The sequence below is a fragment of the Propithecus coquereli genome, unplaced genomic scaffold (assembly GCF_000956105.1).
Source record: "Propithecus coquereli isolate 6110/MARCELLA unplaced genomic scaffold, Pcoq_1.0 Scaffold391, whole genome shotgun sequence".
NCBI lineage: Eukaryota > Metazoa > Chordata > Mammalia > Primates > Indriidae > Propithecus > Propithecus coquereli.
The window spans coordinates 1,570,992-1,596,712 of record NW_012149630.1 but is presented as its reverse complement, the minus strand read 5'-3'; the positions used below and the strand labels follow the sequence as shown (position 1 = coordinate 1,596,712).

General features: G+C 41.0%; 1 protein-coding gene across 1 annotated transcript in view; it reads right to left on the bottom strand.

Annotated features, from left to right (window-relative positions):
* FOXP1 (forkhead box P1) overlaps positions 1 to 25,721 on the bottom strand; it is a 163,683-nt gene that overhangs the window by 68,554 nt on the left and 69,408 nt on the right. The window contains exons 3-6 of the mRNA XM_012652644.1: positions 24,381 to 24,518; positions 23,221 to 23,310; positions 17,632 to 17,785; positions 12,089 to 12,293 (exon numbers count right to left, since the gene is read on the bottom strand). Of these exons, the coding sequence (XP_012508098.1) occupies positions 12,089 to 12,293; positions 17,632 to 17,785; positions 23,221 to 23,310; positions 24,381 to 24,518 (587 nt within the window). The remainder of the gene's footprint in view (positions 1 to 12,088; positions 12,294 to 17,631; positions 17,786 to 23,220; positions 23,311 to 24,380; positions 24,519 to 25,721) is intronic.

Below are 25,721 nucleotides of genomic sequence, written 5' to 3'. Positions count from 1 at the left end.
TATATAACTGATTAATAAATACACCCGATGAGGCACATATTCAAAATTTTTCATACTGATGGAGTGAATAATCAAATAAGTTTGGAGGCCACCATCAATTGTGACTGTGAATATGTTCTTATCTTCTGAAAGAGCTCTCTCTGTACGATTCTCCAGGCGAGGAGGGAGAGACCAATAACTGAACAGATGGCTGGAACATAAAGTGCTGTAATATTTCATCTGGGTGCTAACGTATCAGTAGGAGCTCAGATGCTGAAAGGAGTAACACAAGAACAGAGAACTGAAGCACACACACACACAAAAATCTAGAAATACGAAACTAGAGACTTACAAAGGATTTAAAGGCCAACCTCGAAAAATTTCAAAAAAATTTTGTTCCATAAAGTAGTTTATATTGGGCCATGGTCTTTACAATTTTTCTCTTTGAAATGATGAATATTGGCACTGAAACCCAGATTTTCCTATAAATTAGTAATCCAGATCACATCTCTGTTGCTTTGAACCTCAGAAGAATACCACACCGTAAGGATAGCAGTTGGGATGTTCTAAGGCAGTGGTTCTCAAAGTATGTTCCCTGGGAACTTGTTAAAGATGCAAATTCTTTGGCCCCACCCTGACTTACTGAATCTGAAACACTAAAGGGTGGGGGTGCGGGGGTGTCCAGCAACCTGTGTTTTAGCTATCCCTCCAGGTGATTCTAATGCAAGCTGAAGATTGAGACTCACTCTTAGAAGAAACCTAAATTTTCTCCCTAGTCTGGAGCACTACAGGTATGGAAAAAGGTTCTCTTATAGCATGTGGGGCCGAAGGGTGGCAAACACAGAACTATTCTTAGTGGGTCCTTGACCTTTGACATCTCGTTAGTTCACTTGCTTCTGAACATTTCACCTAGTCTCTGCCATGAAATTTAGCACCTACAGCATGCCAGGCTGGCTGTGCTGCATGACAGGGATATAGTAATCAACAAGAGAGCTAAAACCTTCCTTCAAGGAGCTGTGTTTTTTTTTAAGAAAAAAAAAAAGCTCACATGATACACTATGATATTCCACTAGTGCTCATTTTTTATTTTTAATAAATCATATACTGTGTCACATTTCATATATGCTCCTATCACTGCATTCATCCTGGGTTGCAAGTGTCTTTCCGTGTTTGTCTCCCTGCGTCGACCCATGAGCTCCTGAAGGGAAGAGCTATATTGTAGTCATCGCTTAATTCCCAGAACCTGTAGAGTTAGTATTTAATAAATGCCCAATAAATGTGGTTTGAATAAATATATTGAATAACTAACAATCATAGCTACTGTTTATTGAGAACCTACTATGTGCTAACTCATTTAATCCTCACAGTTTAGTCTGGGGGGCAAGGGCTGCTATCACACCTGTTTCAGAGATGGAAAACTTAAGTGGGCAGCCTGCATTCCACAGTCCAGCTTTGGAGTCCACACTCCACTCGACACCACTTAACGACACGGCCACCCGCCCCCCTCGCCAACCGAGGTACGGGCCAGGATGTGCCAGCAAAGCATATGCTACTTTTGCTCTGCTGCAGGCCTTGGCTTCTGCTGAGCTGTTAGCCTGGAGGGCTCTTTCCTTTCTTCTGCACTGTCTGTTCAAGGGTGACTGAGAGGCTTTGCCAGATCAACTTACCCAGTCCCTTTCCAGCTTTTCTTCCCCCAGAAATTAACTGTCTCTTTATTATGTAAATTATCTGTTTGTTCTACTTCTCCTCTAATGCACTGTCAGCTCCAGGAGGACAGACTGTAGAGCTCACAGCTGTATCCGCAGGGCCAGGACTACCCCTGGCATGGGTTAGAGTTTGCTAAGTTGTTGAATGGATACATGTTGAATGGATACATGTTAGGACTGTCTGGTGACTTCTGTCCCATTTAGGAACACATTTTTCATTGAACTCTGGACGACTTCCCATTTATCCTTGTTGAGTTTCTTTTTATGTCTGTCTGTACAATCCTCTAATTTATTCAAACGCCACTGGATTATTCCAGCTCTTGGTGTTGATTTTTTTCTAATTAAAGTAAACTGCCATTTGTTTCTCACACTGATCTTTAACACGAGACATCTTGTTCTTGTCATAAATATGACTCATATGGAAAAATGTAAGTTGAATATAGGGGCTCGTATGTACCAGGATGTTCTTATCGATATTTCAGACACGCAGGTAGAGACAGAGCCATAGATGCCTGCCTGCTTCTTAGGTCATGGCCATAATTTCAGTGGAGTATTAGCCTTTCGGATGTATATGACCTGGAATTCCACCAATGACTGAAATGACCCCTTTGAAAGCAAATACCACATTATTTACACAAACACTTCAGGTTTTTCTCTCCCTCTGCCGTAATATATCTCCAAACTCAACATTCGCAGCCATGATGGAAAATGCCCAATACACAAAAGATCCTTATGCACAAAAAGAAAAAAAAAAAAGCAAGGAAAGAAAAAGAGATCAGCCCGCCATTACACTGATTTCCTTAAAGACTATAAAAGGAATGAAATCTGAAGGTCATAAATGTGTGTCTATTTGTTTAGGGAAGTCTTACAGGTAGTATAAATATCATCAACAACAGTTGCTATGGGGTCTGTTTGTTTGCCAAACAAGAACACAAATAGTTACACAAAAGCAGAACAACACATGGGTACATAAATGGAGAAGGCTTTGCCTTCTGGTAAATTTTCCGAAGTGCCTTTTAAAATGTCCCTCTCTTTTTCACCTTATTCACTGGGAAATCTCTACTTTCTTGACTCTCCCTTTGCACTTCTAACACCTCCAGGGAATGTTTTACTCTCAAATTTCTGAGGCTGATAATAGTTTTCTTCTCGTTCTTTTCATTGTAACATTTAAAACCCAAAAATATTAGACCAAGAATCCAAACTGGACAACAAAAATAGTTTTCACAACTGAAAATGGAGAGAGAGAGAGAGAGAGAGAGAGACAGAGAGAGATGGGGGGGAGGGGGAGAGGGAGAGGGAGGGAGAACCCCCCCAGTTTATAGAAGAATTCTAGTACAAACGTGCAGCCCTTGAGTTAACCCATGAACAACCACCCAGAAAGGTCTGTGTGCTTTTAACTGACTTTCTATAAACCAAGTTATGTTTCATGTACCAGAATTATACCTGCTGAGTTTAACCATGTGCTTCAAAAAATAAAGGGGGGTGGGGGGCAGCAAGGCCGTTCTCGCATTTCTTCTCAGTTCAGAGACAGAGTGTGCGTGAGAGTGGTGTGTGTGCGTGTCACACACTCAGATCTACGATAAAACAGACTGCGCGGCAGCGGCTGCCGTGAGTGGCTGCCTACTCTTCACACTACATTGACCACGGGCCCCACCCGGCACAGCCCGGACGCCTTTCTGTGAATGGGACAGATTGCCATATGGATGAAGACACTGAACAAGCTGTACAACTCTTGGCGACATGTGCCCGGGGGATTGTCCCATATTAACACCACCTGGGCTGTGGCAATTGTGCTCTGTATGTGCAGTGGCACTGCGGAGCCCGTCAGGATGTTATTTTTGAGTACACACAAAAAGGAAAATTACAGTTAAGAGAATTCTCTGGTTAGCATATCTGTTGCTCAATTCCCGAAATAGTTTCCCAAAGGAACGGTTATCTTCTTTATTCACACAGGCAGAAGTGACAAGCTGGAACACATATGAACAATTTCCCTTTGTGAGCTTCCACTATTGTTTTAATGAGGAGAATATAGTTTATAATATACTTAGGGCTTGACTGATTACAAAGGGGGGGGTGGAATAAAGAACTCCAGGAATGCCGTACATATGTAGCGCACTCATTTGCATCACCCCAGTGAGCCAGCCAGCAGCGTGGTGGCTCCCTCGGAAACCTACAGGGCCAGGCTACCGGCTGACATCAGTGCGAAAGAGCAGCACAAAATAAATGAATAATGAACGAACGAACAAACGAACAGAATAACAGTGCAAAAAAGCATCTTTGTGACCCTTAAAAAAGAGCAACATGACTTTCCTTTAAGTTCCCAGCATAGGTACCTCCTCAACTGGCCCCATTATTGGCTTAAGAGCTTAAGACTCCTAGTTGTCATTTATACAAAACAGACTGACATCAGGACTTCCCAAGCCACATGCTTTCTGGAGGCCCCGGCTTCCATTTCTACTTTTGAATGGTTGCAATGTCCATCAAAGAAAATTTTCTATTCATCCAATCCAAATAGTAAAGGTGTACCTTTCAAAACACCCATTTACAGGTAAAAGGGTAAAACCCAGTACCACAGACAAAACCATGAGAGTTCCCAAAAGGCTGGTTCTCATTCTTCTCCTGCCATGTCCTTTGCCTCCCACCCTTGATGGAGAACAAGTGCTAAGAAAGCTAAGGCTCATTCGCGAGGAGGGGACGCAGGCCCTTCCACCCAAGTGCAAATGCCTACAAAGTGGCTGGGTACCAACAAAGGCAACTGGCAGAAAACCACTATCAGTGGCGGCAACTCATCAGAAAAGAATGTCTACCCTGCAAGATGAAAGAAACAGGGGGTTCAAACATTATTTTGGGTGGGAAAGCTGGCACGTTAGACATCAGATAGCCTGTGGTTGAGATTCATATTATGCAATATCCCAGGAAAAAAATTACAATCAACCCAATTTAAGAGAAACTTATAAAATGAACATGACTCTCCAGACCAATGATGTCATTTTATTGGAAAGCATTTATCATTTAAACACAATAAATAGGAAAAGATTTATAGAGTCTAATGATGCTGTGTTATGGTAAAAGGCACTTTATTGAGGTAAGGCACAACAGCTGTTAGACAATAATGGCTCGGTGTTTTTCTTTTAATCACCCCACACAGTGAACAGTCAAAAAAACCCATAAACTTTTCCCTTATGGCATGCCAATATTTTAAAGATTTTCTTCCCTTGCCCTCCTGCACGCGTGAATGACAAGAAGCGATACAGCACCATGCCACACTCCCTGAGAGAATCCTCCCTCCTACTTCTAAGGCCCAAAAGCCACTGGTTTTAAGCAACGAGACAAACAGATCGCAGCTCTTCAAAGCATGATGGTTGCTAAACACCAAGCAGTATGTTTGGGGTGCAAAATGTTTCTTTCTGACATAAGAAGGAACTTTTTTTTTTTTTTTTTTTGCCCTAAACAGGTTACTTCCTCTACAGATGGATATGGGACAGGAGATGCTGCCGACAGTCATCTGTGGAGCAAAAATAAGCACCTGCAGTTTAGGCCTCTGCAGCTGGCCACGCCCACTTCTTTTTCCGGTCCCCACACCTGACAAGACATGCCCAGCCTGCTCTCTACGCTCTCCACTGCTCGCCACCTGCTTCTACCCTCCTGAGAAAAAGGTGAGGTGGGGAGCAAGATAGCTGGGAGTTTCTTGGGGCTTCTTCCGAATTATGATAGGCCTGGCCCCAGGCTGTAACACTTGGAGGTTACGGCCTGACCTTCATTCCCTGAGCTTTACCTACTGGAGATTCTAATTAAAAGTCCGGGCTGGAGCCAAGGTGGTTCTGACAGTGCCCCCTGACACCTGCCAGAGTATGGCAGTCATTGCAAGTATTTGAGGGTCAGGGCGATCTCAGGTCCAATCCCTGCATGGTCACTAACTAGCTGTGTGATTTGTGCAAGTGATAAGATCATTCTGGGCCTCAGCTATGCCACCTGTACAAAGGGGACAGTCTACCCCATAGGGTTCCTGTGAGGATTAGATGGGAAAATCAGGACAGTATTAAGTCCTTTGTGCACTGACTGTGTCTGGCACAAAGTAACAGTTACATAAATGTTAGCTACAGTATCATCACCATGCTGTACTAGGATGGTGATGAACGAGGGGGAAAAAGAACCTAGAGAAAGGGAAAACAGAACCTTAAAGAGGTTATGTCCTTTGCCAATGATCACAGAGCCAAGCAGAGCCAAGAAGTGAGTCTCAGTTCAAGGTCTCTTGGTGGATCCTGAAGCAAGTAAGCAAATGGAGTTTGGTCCTACTACTTCTGCTTTGCTGGCTCATACAAGAATATTAAGCTGCTAGTTTTGCAGACTGAATATGTCTGGGATGTTCATCAAATTTCTGGAGAAAAATCTGTTCTTTCCAACAGTGTCAAAACCCAGGTGAACTAAATATGCTGCTTACATTGCTTCTCAAACTTGAATGCATGTACCAAAGCGCTGAGGATCTTGTTACAACGCAGATCCCCATTCAGTGCGTCTGGGGTAGGGCCTGAGGCTCTGAGCTTCCACCAAGCTTTCACGTCATGAGAAAGCTGCTGGTCTGCCGCCTTTGAGTAGCAAGAACCTAAGGGTATGTACAATAAATACAAATTCCTGTGCCCCATCTCAGACCAAGAGAACCCAAGTCTTCATGAGAAAAGCCTAGGAAGCCGTGTGTTTCACAAATACCCCCTGAGAATATCATTGGGGAATCTGAGAAACGATGGTCTAATGGTTAAGGTCAGGAATTAGCAAACCTTTTCTGTGAATGGCCAGATAGTAAATATTTTAGTTTTTGTGGGCCATATGGTTTCTGCTACAACTACTCAAGCTTGCCATTGTAGTGTGAAAATAGCTATAGATAGTACGTAAATGAATGTGCATGACTGTATCCCAATAAAACTTTATTTACAAAAATAAGCAGAGTGCCAGATTTGGCAGGCTGACCATAATTTGTTGAACTCTGTTACACATCACTGTAATGTGTCAACACATACTGGCAGGAAGTAGCAGTGACAATTTTGAAGACAGTTTGGGACAATTTGACCACAGGTTCTCCAAGATGCTCTAATGGGAAAGTAAAGATTTAGGATAACTAGTTTGCTCAGTGACTCAAATCAAAAGAAATACAAAACAAATTATCTGATTTTTGAAAAAAAAAGTAATTGAAATGAGGAAGAATTATTCAGAGTAATGGGAGCTCGAGTTTAAATTTCTGGCTCAATAAGCTCTAAATATCAGTATAAGAATATGCAAAAGTTAGGCTTATACATCTGGAACAGTTCTGAAAACAAAATTCTAGAATTTTAGCAAGTAAACCAAGAGCACCAACATTTATTCATCAACCCAGAATTTAGTTCAATAAAAAAAAAAAAATGCAAACACCACGTATGCCCACATTTCAAAGTTCCCTGCCGTTTGAAAACAGCAGAGCCCATAAACACCAATGTTATTGTTATATAGTCAAATCCGTGGCGATACGTCAGAAGGCCACAAATCAAATAGAGACTGTATCAAGTGAAACTGCCTAAGAGTACACTAGCCAGGCAAAACCTCCCGGGGTTAACGGGGTTATGTGAAAGCAGCTGCCAACTACAGCGTGCAGAAAATGCAAACAATGGGAATACACGGGACTATGTCAATAAATTAGAATTAAAAAAAAAAAAGGAAGGGATATCATGACGGGAAAGATGGCAGGTTAGACCTCATAGAGAAAAGTACCCAGTTTGGGTCACCTGTTTCTGAGGACAATAGGATGCCTCAGAGAAAGCAGGGGCTGCACAACCACAATCCTTGCAGAGTTTAAAGACACCTGTTTCACCAACTGCATAAGGATATCTTGGAACAAATATTTAGAACAGTGATGAATCTGAGAAATATTCAAGTTACAAAACATCTATCGATGGTGGCTGAACGGAAAGCAAAAAGCTGGGAAGGATGGGGGAAAAAAAGAAAAAAGAAAATTTCTAATTTGGATTACAGAGGACAGCTGAAATAGAATAACAACCATATGATGTGTTCAATGAGGAAACAAGATACATAAGACAGGAGGGAAAGTGAGGATACTTTTGAAGGAGAGAGGCCTCTTTTGCATGTACCTGTGTGTAAATTCTGCCCAGGGTTCACTTTTGTTCTTTATGTCTTGTTTCAGACCATAAACCATTTACATTGTGTAAACCTGCCCCCATCTTTGTGAAAGGCCACCACAGAAGAGGAAAGTATGGTACTTTCATTTAAAATGCAGTGATTTGTACACAGCAGGTTAATGAATGTGTTTTTGAATTGAATTTAAACTTAAAATTTCTTTTAGGGACATTGATTTTAATTTGTCATAATTTAGTATTCACTTCTAAGCTGAATGAAAACTTTTAAGTAGTATTTTACGAACTGAAAGACAGACCTCAATCTGGATCTTAGATATGCTACCAACCAGTTCTGTGATCCCAGGTTACCTACTTAATTTCTATGATTCGATTTCTTCATCTGTAAAATGGGTACAATAATCCCTACTGCTTCCCACGTGGTCACGTGGACAAAATGAGACATTGCTCCATATGCAAGAGTCTAGCCAGCGCTTGGCACGGAGAAGGAACTGATTAAATATAAGTTCTCTTCCCTTTCCCTAGTGCAACATAACGTAATGTGATATTTAGAATTTTAATTCAGGCAATTACTTAAGTAGTAATTGCTATTTGTATTTACATAGCTGCTTTGATCCAAGAAGCTCAAAGGGCTTTACTAAATTTAGCATTTTAATAAATGTTTCATTTGCATTCTGTTGATTCTGTTTACCCACACGAAAACTTGGAATTTCCTAAAGTGAGACAGTCAGACAAGTTAAGGAAACAAGACAATGTCTTCGGTTTACAGGTATCCCAGGCCTGAGTTCTTGTCTGTTTACCTAAGAAGTCAAGACATCCTGCTCCCGTGGAATAAAATGCCAGTAAGAGGCTTGAATGCACCTGCTTCCACTTGTAGCTCCCCTTTAGCTTCAGCCGTTCAACCTGATCCCCACCACGCTTTTCTCAGCCACTGACAACAGAGGTTATGTTTGTTGCACCAGCACATTTATATATAATCAGCACAATAAACATTATTAAATTGTCAGGAGAAGATCAGAGCACGAAGCACGGCGCCAGTACTGAATTCTAATGATGCTGAATGTCCGTGATTGCACGGGGACGGGATCTTAACAAGCCCTGATTTGAACGCTGGCATCCGCCTCACAAATCACATGGGCCGCTCCTCCCGTAACAGTGCTGAATATTGATAAATGTCTCTACCCTGCGCAACAGGGAAGTGGGTTTCTATTGGCAATCTTTACCAAAGTGTGTTTTTTCCCTTCTCTACACTCAAGGGTTTACCCTGAATGATTTAATTATAATTTTCCCTGTGTAAGACAAATTAAAGAGGAGAGTAGGAGTGTCGTGCCAAGCACATTATTTATCTCCTTAACAGATTGCTGCTCACCAAACCCCAGAGCTGCTGCTGCTGCAGCGGCTGCTCACAGAAGCCAGCAAAACGCACGGGGCAAGGGTGGGGGAGAAGTTGTTTTCCAAACGGCATGGAAAGACGCAAGCCGGTTGAGATTATTAGACATTTCGCTACTTAAAAACAAGCAAAACAGTCTCACGCTACTACCTTTTTCCAACAAATTTCACACAGAGCACTCCCAGATCCTTCCAGAAAGAATTCTTAAAGCTGCTAACCCAAGGGCGAGCTTGTGGGGCTAGATTATTTTTCAACGTGGCAGGGGCTCTTCCTTGTTTGGATACTGTTCCATGAGGATGGAGGGAAAAGAATATGACACAGAAATCAAAGAAGAGCTTCGAAGAACATGTATTTCACAAATGCCTTGGAAAGTAAGGGATAAAACTTCTCCAAGGCAGGGACAAGGAATTCCTGAGACAACTGGCAGCTCAGTTTATAAGTGAGAACATCATCTGTAGTAATAGCTTTAAAAAAAAAAAAAAAAAAAATTTTCTATTTAAACTGGATATCATACATGTGGTTTTTAAATTAACCATAATAAGGTGATGCCACCTAAAATTCATTTGAAGTACCTGCTGTATGTACACAAAGCTGGTTAACTAATAATTGATTTTTTAAATAATCAATTCTATAAGCTTAAAACTTTTGAATTATCTTTAACTTGAGGTGCTCATTTGTCTTGTTAGCTACATTCAGTTAAAACATGCTGACTAGAATGTTCTTTTAATCTAGCCACGTCTAGAAACCTACCAGATAACATAAACTGAGAGATTCAAGAGATTAAGTGGTGGCGTATGATTTCATAGTTGCTTCCTTTTTGCATGTACAACTGGAAAACTCGGCTTGCTTTTACATCCAGATTAAGGCATTTCTGATCCCATACTCTAATTTTAGCACGTAGATTAAGCAAAACTTTTGTACAGACAAATAAGGACCCTAAAAAAAAAAATTCAAACTTAGTATCCTGGAATTAGACTGTCTCTTTAGATCCATTTACCTTCAAATGTGCCTTAAAACATGAAAAGGGCTATTCTTCTCCCACTTGCCTCCTTGCTAATCTATCACCTGACTGCGGATATATAACCTTTTAGAATGAAACTGAGCACAGTGCATCTAAACAAGAGGAGTTTTCTGTGTCAGAGGAAATCTGTGCAGGCTCCACAATGGCTGACAAGATTGCAACAAATACCTTAAGTGCATCGGTCGGCATTTTTCAGTGTATGGCCTCCTGCTCTGCCTATGGGTAAAGATGTAATTCAATCACTCTGCAGTAAATGGACGCCATCAACCTCAGGACATCAAAAGCAAGTCCAGCAAAGGACAATAGCCTAGAACCTTTGCTTTAATGCTATCTAAGGTTTTCTATTTTGGAAAAAAAAATAATAAAGATGTTATAAGACTTCTAATATAAGCAAGAGCTAAGACTGGCTTCCAGACTTAGATTTCTATCCTCACTAGAAACAACAGAAGCTGCATTTTGCCCAATGGCTTTAAGCTGATTCTTAGGGTCCACCATTCTATTCTTCAAACTCTTCTGAACCAATGTGTTTAATGAATCTTTTAGTTTTTTCGTGTCTGCCACAGAAATTCCAAAATGATAGTAAAATAGGTGCAAATTTTGGTTAAAACATATATATTATCCTCATCCTCAAATTATAACCACTCATAGTTTTTATGCTTAAACATGATATATATAATGCATGTGTATGTGTATTTGTATGTATATATTCAGAAAATATTTTTCTGGCATAAAAATATACATCTGATCAAACCAGTGGGTTTCTTAATGCTCAATATTTTGAGAAATATGCAAAATTGTATTTGTAACTGCTTAACTGAAATAAATAATTAAGTAATTTTTCACTGAGTCAGTTTTATTTAAAAACAAAATACAGATTTTGCTTTTTCCCGATGGAAATGACATTTACTATCACATAGTACTTTTAAGATTTCTTTTCTTCTGTGTGTGGAAGCTCTGCATATGAAATTATATAGGAAACAGTTTAAAAATAGTAAACTGGGAAAAAAAGTTTTCAATTTTAGGAGCATTATATATTCTACTTTTGAAAGGCATTTCAACAGCAGTATTAATGCTTCTGGGTGCTAAGATATAATAACATGAACTAACAGCTTTATTTTCTTAGAACTCCATGCTAATATGACATATTCCAGATCTTTAAAGCAACCTCAGTTTCAACTAACATTCACACGAAGCTCATGGCAATTAAAAACTATAAAGCTTTAACCTCCAAATAGGAATGTTTGAGAAAATGTTACCATATATCCCACGACCAGGAGAAAATGTGCTGTGTATGTTTGTGTGTACATACAATAGACATGCTCCCACCCCACCCCACTCCACTTCCATCTCTCCATCCTTCAAACCTTCACTCAGTGTCTACGCGGAAAAGACCATGTGCTTCGGGGACACAACCGTGGAAAAGATGGGCTCCCAGCCTTCCAGGGGAGCAATGTAGAGTAACATGAGTTCTATGTTTTCTCAAACCATAATTCAAAATTGCCCACAGCAGACACTACTATTCCCTTAGAAGGCTCTTAGAGCCAAGGAATTCAGTTTGTACGGAGGGAGCACTTGGCAGAAAGGAATAGGCCCAGAAGCCTTGAAATCCAAGCCATCCAATGAGAAACTACAAGACTTCTGCCCAGGTTCCTAAGCTGAGAGTAGATCTACATAAGTGCTAATTCCATGTTGAAAAGGTGAAAATAATTAGATGCTTCACACCCAAACCATACTGCATACATTCTTAAGTAATGATATTCACATTCAGGTCACATGGATCCATTTAAGGATCACCGAGATACAGCGAGGCAGGGCCACCCACCCCTCCCACATTAAAGACAGTTTTGGACACATCTCAGAGGCTCGTCCCTACCTTTCCCTTTTGGGAGTGTGGACTGAGAGCTGTCCATTGGTAGAGGCATGTGGGTTCATTATTAAGGAGGTCTTGGAAGGTGCAGAGGAAGAGACGCATGTCGTGGTCAGATCCAAACTGCTGTGATTGTTGCCTGTGGTTTCTTCTGCAGTGTGAGCACTTGTCACTTCTTTCCAGAGCTGCTGCAGTTCTGTTGGAATCATGCCTGAAACAAACAAATTGGATAATTAAATCAATTAACAGCTAATTCCGTCCTCTTCAAACAGTAATTAAATCAAAGAGTCAGTAAACAAAGCCTAGTGTTAGGGGGGTTTTTTGGTGTGTGCAGTTTTTCCCCCCTCCCAACTAAGGCAAATATGGTAATAATAAGTGTGTCCTCCTACTGAGCAACCCAGGTGAAGTGCCATCAACACACATAAAAGACACTCATGAAACGGATGCAAAACATGGTTATTCTGCAGTAACGGTATGCTTCTATCCATCCAAAATGTTTTTGAAAAAAAGTAGATAGATGTTACCTTATTTTTAGACACAAAGAAGGGCTCAAAATAAATTTGTTCAACTATACTATTATGACAACACGAAACACAAAATGAGTAATTTTTGTGCTTAAGTCTTAAATGATGACAAATAGCTTTGTTATTAAATATAGTTTTTATTAATCACTTTTAGACATAAATTATGAATTCATATCGTCTTCCTGAAATGCTTTTCAACTTTTAACAGTCAAATTGATTATACTATGATTATTTCATTAACACACCTATCTTCCTCATTAATTTTGGTTTCTAGTACCACATGCTTAATTGATGGATGTGTCTACTGAAAAAGTGTATAACTTTTTATACAAGTAACACTATTATTACTGTCATTTCTTAGATCAATGGTAATGAACCATTGCAGATAAAATGAAAATGTAAAATAAACTTGGAGTAGTAAAGTTCTCTTGTTTTGTAGGGGGTCAAAATGGACAGGGGTTTTAAGGAGTAAGCCACCACCTGTATTTTCCCCCAAGAGGAGACACAATCTGTATGCCAATCTCACTATTGTGGGCATACCTCTACAGCCCGGGATTTCCAAATCCCACCTCAATACATATTCTAGCACATACATGAACAGAAGAAAAATAATCTGAATGGCAACTAACAACAACAAACAGCAGCAGCGTCCTTTGAAAGAACATCGAAAAGAAATCATAAACCCTCATGTACATAAGGTAATTCCGCATTAGAATCGGACATCTGGATTGCAGTTCATTGTTTCAATCAACTGTAACATAGCTATCCTAGAAAGCCTGCCATTTTCTGACTATATAGCAGCAGCCGAAACAGGCATGTTTCTTACCAAACCTAAGGTATTGAATTAAAAAAGAAGGCTGTGTGCATTATATTCATTTGAAACACATAATAAAAAATGCCAAGGTCTAAATTTAATTTATTTTTGTCATTTAGAATACAATGGATAGATAATCATCTCAACGTGATCAGCCAAACATCTTTACTTTGCTAAACTGTTAAAGATTTTAATTATGCTAGCATTGGAGAGCACTGGTCTAATGAGGCGATGGACTCCAGAGAATCCGAGTGGTTAAGAACTGTGAAATGAGTCTGATAGGATTTTTTTATATTCACCGTGGATCGTTTGCATATCAAAGAGGAGTAAATTATTGCACAGCAGACCAATAACCTTCCCCGCCTCTCTGAGAAGAGCGTTAACAAAAACAGTTGGTCTCTCCTAACGGTTCTCCACGAAAATGTTCAAATGCTCAAGTATTTGCAATTAATATATATTATAAAGGAGGCTTCAAATGACACATTAAGTGGTCAGATAGTCCTAGAACGCATCCTCAACAGACAAGTAGGTTTTCTTCTACCTTCATAAAAATCAAATGCCAATTACATTTTGATGGATTTTGTCCCAAATGAGCATTTAGTTATTAGGCATATTCAATTATTACTTGTCCCCTGAAATTAAACCTCAGAGGCAAATTAAACAAAGGGAAAGGTCACTACACAATCCCGTGTCCGGTTTTGCCGCATCTGGGCTATTATTTTCCAACACCTTTCGAAGTGACAGGTGGGACGGGTTTGCAGAGAGCAGGCTTGCCGCTGTTGTCTGCACACCAACAATTACCTGTGAATGTGGCCGACCCTCAGCCACTGTTTACTCAATTGAGACAATAGTGAATGGGATTGTCTGCTGATGATAGCATATTGATATAAAACTAGCATATTGATATAAAACCCCACAAGTCAACACCTATTTTTATGTTCTAGGGAGTAAACACATGAAAAGAACAAGCCGCCTGTTTTTCAACTCAAACTAATTGATTTCTGGGTCAGTCGCATAGGAGGTGGGAAGACTAGAAGAACAGGGTTCTAACGACTGTGTTAACACTTTCCCTCCAAGAAAAGCAGAACTTTGAAGCTGTTTTAAAAGTAAGATCTCTATCCAGCAAATCAAGACAAAGACAAATGTTATTCACCACTTGTTATGCCTACAGAGCACATTAATGTTAGCCTACTCTCCTTTCATTGCAATGGGCTGGCAAATCAGTCTCATCGTCCACAGGGAGAAATGGTAAATAAAATAGTAACTCATTAAGTGACAACAGCGGTACTTCTGGGTCAAGCTGCAATGTGATAATTACATTTAAGAACGTTTTCATCAGACTTAACAGAGAGGCAGTCAAATCACTGTCTTCCATCAATGAATATTATCTACCAAAGGGTGCTGCAATGTGACAGCCAAGATCTCACACTAGAATGAAAACAGATAGCAGGTAAGCTGGTCACTCACCAGAGGAAATGAGTATCAAAGACAGCATGCATTTCTTCCAAAATGGCAGAATAATAGTACCAAGTTAAACAAATCCATTTGCAGGTACATAACCAAGCATGTAATGTTCTCCTACCTAGAGTTTACATTTTAAAAATTAAAAGGTCAGAATGATACTGAAAGAATAATTCTATATGAAATTACTGGTGCTAGGGAGAATCAGATGATTAAAGAGATCGAGGTGAAGAATAGATATGTTATTTATGTAAAACAGAGAGAAAACCCTACAATAACCTTAAAAACAAAAACATCCCTCTGTTTCATAATAGAAAACCTTCAAGGAAAAAAAAGGCCTTCAAAATAGTAACTATTCCTATATTTTGACATTTACATACATGTTTAAGGTTAACTTAGCAAGGCAATGGATAGACATGTAAAAGAATCTTGGTGATTTTATTATGAAGTGGGTATTACCAGCATTGTTAACAGATAACCTCCGTGCCTTGCAACGGTTTCTTTTTCCAGGACAACTGGCCCCTTCATTATAGAAGAAAATGCAGGCACAGGTTTAAAAAATGTATGTTGTGGGGACAGTTGACAGATTACTGTTCATGGAACTCAATTTTACAACCCCAGGTATCACTGGCTCAAAGACAAACAGAGTTGATCAACCTTTTTTTGTCCTTGTACATCCATACCCAGGTGACCATGTTCAAGCAAGCAGAAAGTTGATTTAAACCTCATAATGACATCAGTTTTAAGCCATCATCTCTCTGATAAAAAAAAATTGTGTTGTAGTCCAACATGACTGAATTCTCAAGTCACTTTGGGTGAGGGGGTGGGGGAGACAAAACCAACCTCCTGGTTCATGAGAGATGGACATGACACTGGCAGTTCACTTTACTGCAAGAACCTGACTCCACAAATGTTTACATTTACATTTAGGCCATCTCGGGCACACACACAAGCACCCCTTAGATTTTAAATATGCTTCTTCCTAATGTTGCGGGGGCTAACAGTGATAGCAGACTGCTAAACCTATCAATCAATGCCATGACTGGTGAATTACCTACCAGTGTCTCTGATATGTTACTGCAGAGATTACACTTCATGCATCACCACATTCATTTCTTTCACATTACACATGCGCTTGTCTTGTCACTGCCCAATTGCCCTCTTTTGGACAGCTTAACTGATGTACTATAGCAATGAACCTTAGTGAGCAAACTTAATAGTATAGGAGCGGTGGGAAAAGATGAGAGAAGTTGGTGCTTGAGTCCGATAGGTGTGTCAGAACAGCCTGCCACGTTTCCAACAATAAATCCGAAGGTGTAATTAATGTACGCTGTAACATTTCGCAAGCACAAAAATGCACTCGCGGACACGTATAGCCTTTCTTTTCCCCTTGTATTGCTCGATTGCTCAAGCCTTCTTGTGATAGCAATGGAGATGCCGGTATGTATCAAGCAGCTGAGCAGTCACGGCAGAAAGGGGCGGAGGGGCAAGAGAGAAGTTAGAGGAGGAAAGAGTCCTGGTCTCCACGTTAAAAACAAAAATAAAAAACAAAAGAAAACCTCATAAGGGGCAGAAGCTGGGTGTGGTTGACTTGAGAGAGAAGATTCAAATGCAGACATGCCTCCCTGACTTCTCTTGACACCAACAGTTACTGAACGAATGATCATGCCTTAAGCAACAGGAAGGAGGTTCCACATTTTGAACCTTCTTCAGAAGGTCAGTGAATCCAAGACACCAACGGCTCTGGCTACCAACCTTTAAGGCACTTACACACATACGTCCAGATCTACTAGAGCTGAACAGACTGCTGGCCTTGAGGCAACTGAAATCTGCTCAGCTACGCATGGGAGAGGGGACTGTATTTCAAAACACAGGTATGGCATTTTCTTTCTTCCTTCCGTCCCTCCCTCCCTCCTTTTTAGTTCTGAATAATCCATCTTCTTTCACATTACACATGTGAAAGTCAGAGCTCCTTAAACCAAGATGTCCTAAGAACACCTCGAGTTTCCATTTGTTTCTGATGTCCAACACCCCTGGGATCAAAAGTCAGTGGTTTCTCAAAAGAAATTCACTAAATCCATGAACTCTTGTTATTTGTCAAGGAATCCCAGCTTTCGAAGAACTGGAGATGGAAATGGTACCTGTTCTGACGCGTGTAGAATTAAACTTGCTCAAAAATCAGCAGATGAATGCAAAGAGAGAAGGAAAAAGAAGAAAGGACCAAACAAAAAAACGCCTTTGGTTTTTGTAACAGAAAGAGATTGATTTTAATCATTTACAGAAAAATAAACTTCAATTTTTATATTAAAAAATGGTGTTTATAAAGCATTACTAGAATTTAAAATAGAACAAATTACAGAATATAAAATATGTCTTAAAATGACTTAACAAAAGCCTTCAAGAAAATTCCTTTGTGGTTCCAAACTGCAACACTAGAAGAGTCCATTAAAATACTCTAAGGGCAAAGAAGTGGTGCATTCTCTCACTCCAAGAACCTGCAACCGTAGGATCGCTCGGCTACTGCTAAGGCTTCAGACCACCCTAAGACTTCATTCTGGCATCAACAAGCATTTCGGCTTCTACCAGGGCCCATCAGTAACTCACTCAGCTTTTTAAAAGAAGTTGCCATGTGCATGTTTTAGATGGACAATGTCCTTAATGATAAGCTGGAACATACCGAGAGCCAGCCAGCCCACCACCTACACCCAAAGTCTTAACAGAGCTGTGCCTTCTGTATAATCAACGCATACCTTGAGCAAGAGGTTGAAGGGGAAGGGCAGGCTGCCCGGGCTGAATTGTCAGAAGGCCTTGGCGCTGCAAAGACAGGAGGTGCTGCTGCTGTAACTGCTGCATCTGTAAAAGCTGCTGCTGAAAAGCCAACTGCTGGGTAGCCACCTGCTGTTGCTGTAAGAAATCAGGAAGAAAAAAAAAAATGAAATGGCCACTTCCCAAGGAAGGTTAAAAGTATGGACGCTTCAAAACTCACCGTCATCATCCAATGCTGAGAGCGGTCACTAGAGCTCAGCTCAGCGGAGGGTTCAATGTCAAGGTTTAAGAGGGACAGAACACACCACGTCTGCAGAGGAGTGGGGGTGAGTGTGTTACCTTCCCCCGCCTGCTCCCACAGAAAAACACTTTGTCAATCAAGCCAGTTTGAAAAGCCTGAGTTTTGTAGTGAAGGGATGAACTTTCACACTCTGAAATATTTTTATTATTCACATCTGGGAAGAGGACCCCATCGCTCTAGTCTGAAGGGATTTGAACCCTGAACCTTTGAGGTGTAAGAGAACAAGTTGCCTCCCTCACTGCCTACAACGGCAGAAGCTTTTAACTACTCTGTTTATCACTTTTGACATAAATAAATGAGGAAAAATCAGACCTTTGAAGAAGAAAAACTTCATCTAATATTGTTAATTAGCCATGACAAACGATGAAATAACACTGTAAATCTTTCATAGAAACAGCCACTAGATTTTAATTACACACATTCATAATTTAGCAAACAACACCGTACTCGACTGTGAGTTTAACACGAACGGCAGTCTGAGCTTCAGATGCCTTCACTTGGCTTTGGTCTCAGAAAGCCCGAGGTCTGTTGCCTTGTCCCGCTTCCCCCACCTGCTTTGTTCTTGAAAAGAAGGGGCTTTGCGATATGATAAATATCTTTCTGTTGATTGGACAATGACAGGGGGAAAACTTTTGTTGTGTAAAACATCAATACATCATTCCTGTGTTTAGCAGGCCTTGCTCCAGCCAAAAAAATTAATGTAGATTTCCTCAGTAATTATCTGAGTGATAGAAAGATAATACAGTGCAGTAGTACAATAAATAGAAGGAAATTGTCTAATATCCTTAATCTGCTAGGAATCATATCAAGGTGGAGGTCTTAGCCACGTTATGGCTAACAATTATAAAAGGAAAATTAACCCTTCCCAAACTGTAGCCAAAAGAGAAAAAAAGGGTTTTGCAAGAAAAGAACAAGATTAGTTTTCCTAACTCTGAGTATTAGTCAAAAGATCAGAGAGACTTTTGCAACTAAAAGGACCATCCAACCCTTTCAGAGCTTGCATGTTCTGGTTAGCAACTATGCTTCACAAACAACTGCATTCACTTAACCTAACACATGACCTTGATCTGATACAGCCATAAAATGGTATGTATATCAAGACCTTCCGATGCAAAGTTCAAAGAAAGAGAAAAATGGTGGTTTCCTTTCGGTCTCCATGTAGTTTATTTTACAGTAAAAACCATCATTCTCATATTAGCAACCAATTTCAGACTTACTACCATGCCACTGAGAAAGTTAATTGAGTTTCACTCCAAAAAACAAATTCTATACCACTAACAACAAAAATTTAAATAAATTTAAATGAAAAGCCGGTGTTTTCATTTTAAGAACAGCATGCATAAAATGATCCAATTGTTTTCACCCCTTCCCAAGTTATCGCATTAATGTAAAACCCAATGATAGTTATATTCATGTCAAAATGATTTTTTCACTTCTTCAACAGATATTAACTCATGACATTAAAAAAAAGGGAAGGAAGAGAAAAAACAACATTGACACAATAAAAGATCAGGGAATTAGCTCTTCTTAGTAGAATATAATGAGGGAGGGTCGGCTGAAGGTTGGAGAGGGTGTTTCCTGTCTTACTGTAAATGAAATGTTTAAAAATTCTGTATTTATCTGAAATGACTGATGCCTCTTCTGTTGTCTCTGTGGCCATCCCTAGGAAAAGCTCATGAAAGCTGTCCACGTTTGAAAAGCCAGGATATAAAAGTATACAAGGCCCATTGTCCAAAGAAAGAATTTAAAAGCAACACTGGTTGCCAAACTGTGCTCCCCACCCAGTTACCAAACACAGGATACGAGTCCGTTTGTTTACTTCTCACAATTGAATGCATACAAAAAAGGTCTCCGTGCAGTCCCCTCGACAGGTCAGTAGTCAGTGTTAAAATGCTAAAATGCCCTGATAAACCTTGCATTTTGGATCCCCTCCCTAGAGCTGCAGTCAAAGGTCTGTTTTCCTTTCTTCGGCTACTCCCTACTGCCTAACATAAACTGTCATAACTGCCCGGGACAAACGGCCCTTTTAAAACAATCAACTTAGCCTACCTCACCCGCACAGGATGGGATCTTTTTTTGTAGCTTGATTTAAAAATGAATGCTGCCCTCTATTTTCCACACCATTTCTGTCAAATATTAAACGAGTGGAGTCACTTCGATAGCTGCATGGGGGCTGCCTCTCCCTCTCCCCACGTAACAGCATCTGTCTTATAAGGAAGGTCTTGGGTCTCTAACCTAATGTGGAGCCAAACTTTCCCAGGGAAACATCTCCAGGCAACTTTAGGGGGGAAAAAAAGAGTGAAGGTACATCCATCGTTCTAGCCAAACAGCAAGAGTCGCACTGCAGAGGTAATCAAAACAGGGAAAAAAAGGAGGCGGCGGCGAACCTGATGATACAAAATTATGAGCCACTAATGACTGGGGATTCAGTAAATTAACATACTTGTTCCATCTGTCAACATCCAAGTTCAAACCTTGTTAAAATCATAACCACCAGTCCACATCATGAAATTGCTACCATGTGACCCTATTTCATTTCAGCACAAAAGGACCACCACCTGCATGGTAATTTCAGGAGACCAGACCCTTATCTCAGGAAATAAGGATCTCCTAACCACTGTTACAACAGGTCTTGGCCAAATCCACTGGCACACGCACACACAGGGAAATCCAAGGTGGCCTGTCCACTGGTCTGCCTACCTCTGAGGGTATTCGAGGCAGCGTACCTCCTGGGTCACCTCTGCCCGCGAAATAGGTGACAAAGCAGAGACCACAGCAAACTCAGCGTCCTGGACATGCTAAAATGCCACTACCATGTCTCATGTTCTCCTCTTTCCGATGCAAAGCATTCTCTTTTCGCCCCTGTTCCCTTCCCAAACTCAGACACCACCACCACCTTTGTGCTCTGAGATGCACCCCTCTCTGACAACAGCAATTTGGGAGAGGTAACTTTTATCCTTCTTTCTGCTGTGTAACTTTCCCCTTCACATTTCTTTATCTGCCCTCTGAGCTCGTCTGAACTTTCATGTTCTCCCAGCATGCAGACGTGCATTCCAAACTATGTCTAACAGACCAAATAAGAGGTTAATAAGAAGTGGCAACAGAAAGGAAAAACACAATCCCTGGTAACTGATAAGAATGACAGTGGCAGCCCTTTTTTGTTTGTCTTCAAATATAGAGTTAAAGATCTTTAAAAAACTAAATTTTGATGCCTTTGAAAAGAAAGAAGCACAAAATAACAACAGGGGGTTATTGCCTGCAAGCCACAGGGGAGAAACTCCATAATTCTTATTCTCCCTTTTGAAGGCTGTTAGAAATCTGATTCAAAAAAGCAACAGCAGAAGGGGAAACCTCTTGAGGCTGTAACCATTTCCTGTGATCATGCATAATGTGCTTCAAAAGTGGGTTTTTACCAATTCTGTTGATCAATTGCACCTCCTTCATACCCCTTCTTTTTTCTGCTGTGTTTACATCCGATGTGACTCGATGACAAGCGCTGTCTGAGACTGTGAAACAGGCCTGTCATGTTGATTTATGGGCGCATCAAACCACAACTTGTCCAAACTGAAGCTCGCAGTTCATTAATTAGAGAGTTGTGACTTTGAAGTCAGCTTTCAGACTGTGGTTTTTAACATTTGGCTTAATTTATATGCTCTTGAATGTGGATCTCTAAGGAAAAAACTGAAATTCCCTTCTTGTCTTTGAACTTCTTTTGACCGCACAATAATCATTTCTTTGTCCAGAGTGATGCCTGCAATCCCAGAGTCATTAACGCGCATTGAACTGCCACTGATGAGTAAGCCCTGCTGAATTAGAAAAACAGCCAGCAAAACAAAGCTGAGAGCCTTCTGCACAGTGATATCTCACAATTACATGCCTTCCCTCCCTGTGCCATTTCCATTTTAATTACTGTTAGTCCTTTAGATTTACATTTTAGACACTTTTTAATCTGTTCCCTTTTTTATTATAGCAGCACCCGGTAGCGCGCCACTGTACTTAAGGTTGTGTCAGCATTTTCATTAAAACACCTCCTCCCCTTCACCCCAAAACTGCCCCTACTCTGCAGGGGTTTACATCCAGGCTGCCAAACAGGACCCCAGGGTAAACGCTTTGCAGGGCATGGAAAATGCACCCAATGTGTGTCGAGGGAGGAGATGGCACAGGCAGAGTGCCTGGGTCATTCCCGGTGTGTAGAATCGGCACTACCTGGCATCCTCACTCACTTGAGGGACAGGGACATGGAGAGTCACCTGGTGAGACTCCCTTCAAAAGAATGAAAGTGGCCAACTGCTTGGGGTGGAGGAAGAAGGTGGGAAAATGGATGATGCACCGCTATAGAATTATAAACTGTGTCATCCCCAAAGAGAACACTTATAAGAATTTCAGTCCACTGTAAAAATATGAGGAAGGCAAGTTAAATTGGGTAACTCTGGAATGGGTAGAAAAGTGTCATAATGATGTATATATGCACATAGATACTCCCACAACTGACCAAGCCTCGCCCACACAGAACTGTAGAGACGGTGAAAGGGTAAGTCCCTAGACCGTAGATGGGCCTTACCATTTACGGGACTGACGGTGTCAACCCCACTGGCTGGTGTGGCACAACGCAGTAACTTATGGACACTACAAAGCACTGTGCGTACAGAAGCTATTATAACACACTATTTTTTTTTCCCCCTCAGGAAAACACAAATAATCCAAGCTGGAGTCCTCCTCTAACTTTATACCCTGCTATCTGGTACGTACATGCCTTTAGCAATTACAGTATATGTCGCTTGCAGGAAGAAGTTAAACAAAGATGGGGATGTTTAATCTTGTTCTAACTTTTTAGTTTGTTTGTCCAACCTCACAAGAGGTTATTCTTCCCATGGAAAAGGCCGTCATCCCCCACCCAAGCTCTCAAAGCTGGGGAGAAAAAAAAAAAAAAATTAAGTGTGGGTCCAAGTAAAAGTTTACTGAAAGCACTGCACTTCCCTCCGCTATATCCTGGTACTCAGTTGTACCAGTTTGCAGAAGTAGCCCCGAAGGCTCTGCCCCACGGTCCCTCGCACAGGTCCACGTGCAGCAGTGTTATAAAATATGTGGCAGAAAGCAAATGGAACCCAGAAAAATCTGAGCGAAAACAGGACAATAACTCTCAGTCTGAAAGCTGAGAACCGATAGAGTCAGCTCAGTTGTGCAATCATTTAAAAGATGAATGACAGTTTAATAGCCACTAGATAGTCCTCTGGGATCTGTGGTTTGAAAGTAAAATATGTATTGTCGGTACCTCTTTAGGCTGTTTTCCAGCATGTTGTTGTTGTAAAAGTTGAAGCTGCAACTGTTCCTGTTGTTTTTTATAAAACTCTTGAAGCTGCTGCTACAAAGGAAAGAGAGGACGGTAAGTAACAGAGGGTAGCGCCAATCCACTGTCCCTTTCGGTGCCATACACAAACTGTGATTTGAAAAATAGCATCCTTTTATCTGTAATGGCCTGACCTTTAGTTTGAAACTCGACAATAAATTCAGCGTGCACTGACTATTCTTGGCATTATTGTTTGAAAAGTAATCTCCAAAATGAACTGATGAAAAACATACCATTTTCTACACAAACTAATTAAAATAAGGCAAGGAATGACCTTTGATTGTACAACAAAGCCAGAACGCCCTTGCTGAGAGAGTCTGGTGAGCCTCCACTGCGTGCTTTCTCACTGATAGGGCCGGGCACTCTGGAGTAGTGTTCGGTGTGTACGTCACGGCGCTGGGAGCTTCCTCTGCATCCTGTCTCCACCACCCCAGGCAGGAACTCCCACCACCCTAAGACCGAATCTCATCCATTTGGGTCTGGTGCCCATTAAGTCTGAATATTAGGTCCCCATGGCACAATGACAGCCAGAAGTTCATTTCAGTATCAGTATACATCTAAGAAGTGAAATCAACTCTGTGCCTTAAAATTAGCCAACGCCAAAAAGCTTCTTTATGTTTAAAAAAAAAAAAAAATCCATAAGCTTCTGAGTGGAAATGGGGACTTCAGGAGCTGTCATATTTAAACCTGCTCCCAACGTGCTCCTCGTCTTGCTTTGATTCACATCGTTTAGAAGCCTCTGGGCTTACCAAATAAAAGAGGGTAAAGCCATGTAAGCCTAAAAGATCTTATTTCGACCAAGTCCAATTACGGCCCTAATCTCAGTCCATCGGGTCCTCTCCAGGCCCAAACCCTAGTCACTCTGGCAGGGCTCCCCTCTTCTGGGGATGCAAAAGCACGTGGATTATTCAGGGACGGGTCTGTGCCCTGCCCCACCCGCCCTACCCTGCTCATCCTTCACTGGGCAAAGCAGCCACTCAGGTGGACGGAGTTCTGAATGGAGTGCTGGGCCCTGGGTCTGTGGGAGGCTGGAGGAGAAGGAGGAGGAGGAGGAGAAGGAGGAGGAGGAGGAGGAAGACAATTACCTGTTGAAGCATGAGGGCCTGCTGCTGCTGGAGGAGAACCTGGAGCTGCTGAGGGCTCAGCACTTGTTGCTGGAGGATCTGCTGCATTTGCTGGGGAGTGATAACTTGAGGTGTCATCATAGCCACTGACACGGGAACCTAGAACGTTAATGAAGGATAAATAGGAAGCCAGGAAATCACCAGCACGCAGCCTCCCAGGTTCAGCGGCAGACTGCCATCAGCCTGCTTAAAGAACTGACCGATTTCCCTCGCAAAACCTATCTATCCAGAAGGGATGCAGGCGACAAATCCTATTTCATCTATTATGCAGCTGATTTTAAATAAAGAAAAATACAATACAGCACTGACAGGGGTTCAGGGCGGACTTGCAAGCAGACAAGGAGGAAAAACTGAAGGGCTAACTGGAGTTAGGATAGAACAATCTCCATTTCTTACAAAGAATGAGTGTTCGGTCAAAATGAGTTGTAGGAAGTTAACCCGAACTTGAATTCTGTTTTAGGGAAGGCAACATACAGGAGCCAGTACCTTCGTAGCTGGGGCTAACACGACCCACGTCTTCGGCGGACAGTGATTTTAAGAACAATCAACGAATGCTTAGTCTTGTGGGTAACGGGACCTTGGACACACCTTCCCAACTTAAACCCAGACCCTTCCTATGACGCCTTTTACCCTTCCTTGTTCACCCAGCATACAGATGTCTCAATTCTTTCATATTATGTGCAATACCATTAAAAGCCGCTTTCCATGACATTTCAGTGACAAACAGCTACAGTGATGAACTTGATAGCATTTCATATTTGCAACTGTTAACACGTTTCTGCACGGGCATCTCTGCAAGGAACCTGCACACTGTATCTGAAAGGATGATGTCTTGTTCAGATAAAACACTGACATTAAAATGACAGGCTGTCTTGGCCAAGGTTACACAAATTGTATTCAAGCGGATACCTAATGACAATGCTATGAATTCTGCAAGCTTTCTAGAATGTAATTTAGCTATTCAAAATAATCACTGCACTTGTGTTTAATTTGCAGACTACATGAGAACCATTTTGTCAGTCCCCGTAATGCAAGAAGACTATTTCATGAAAAATCAGCCCCCCCCCAAAATAAAAAGATAAGGAAAGAAAAAACAATGAAAGAAAAGACAAAACCTGTATGTCTTCTAACAGTAATATTTAAGCATCTTAACTTTTCTTTGGTTTCTAATCAAACATGTGACAGCAAGAAGCTAGAAGCAGTAAAGGATATACTTTGTTAAAAAGGATCTGCTGTCATCTCATGTATTACAATAAAAGGTAATAACATGTTTTGCACTTTGCCTGTGTGCCACTTAAAAAA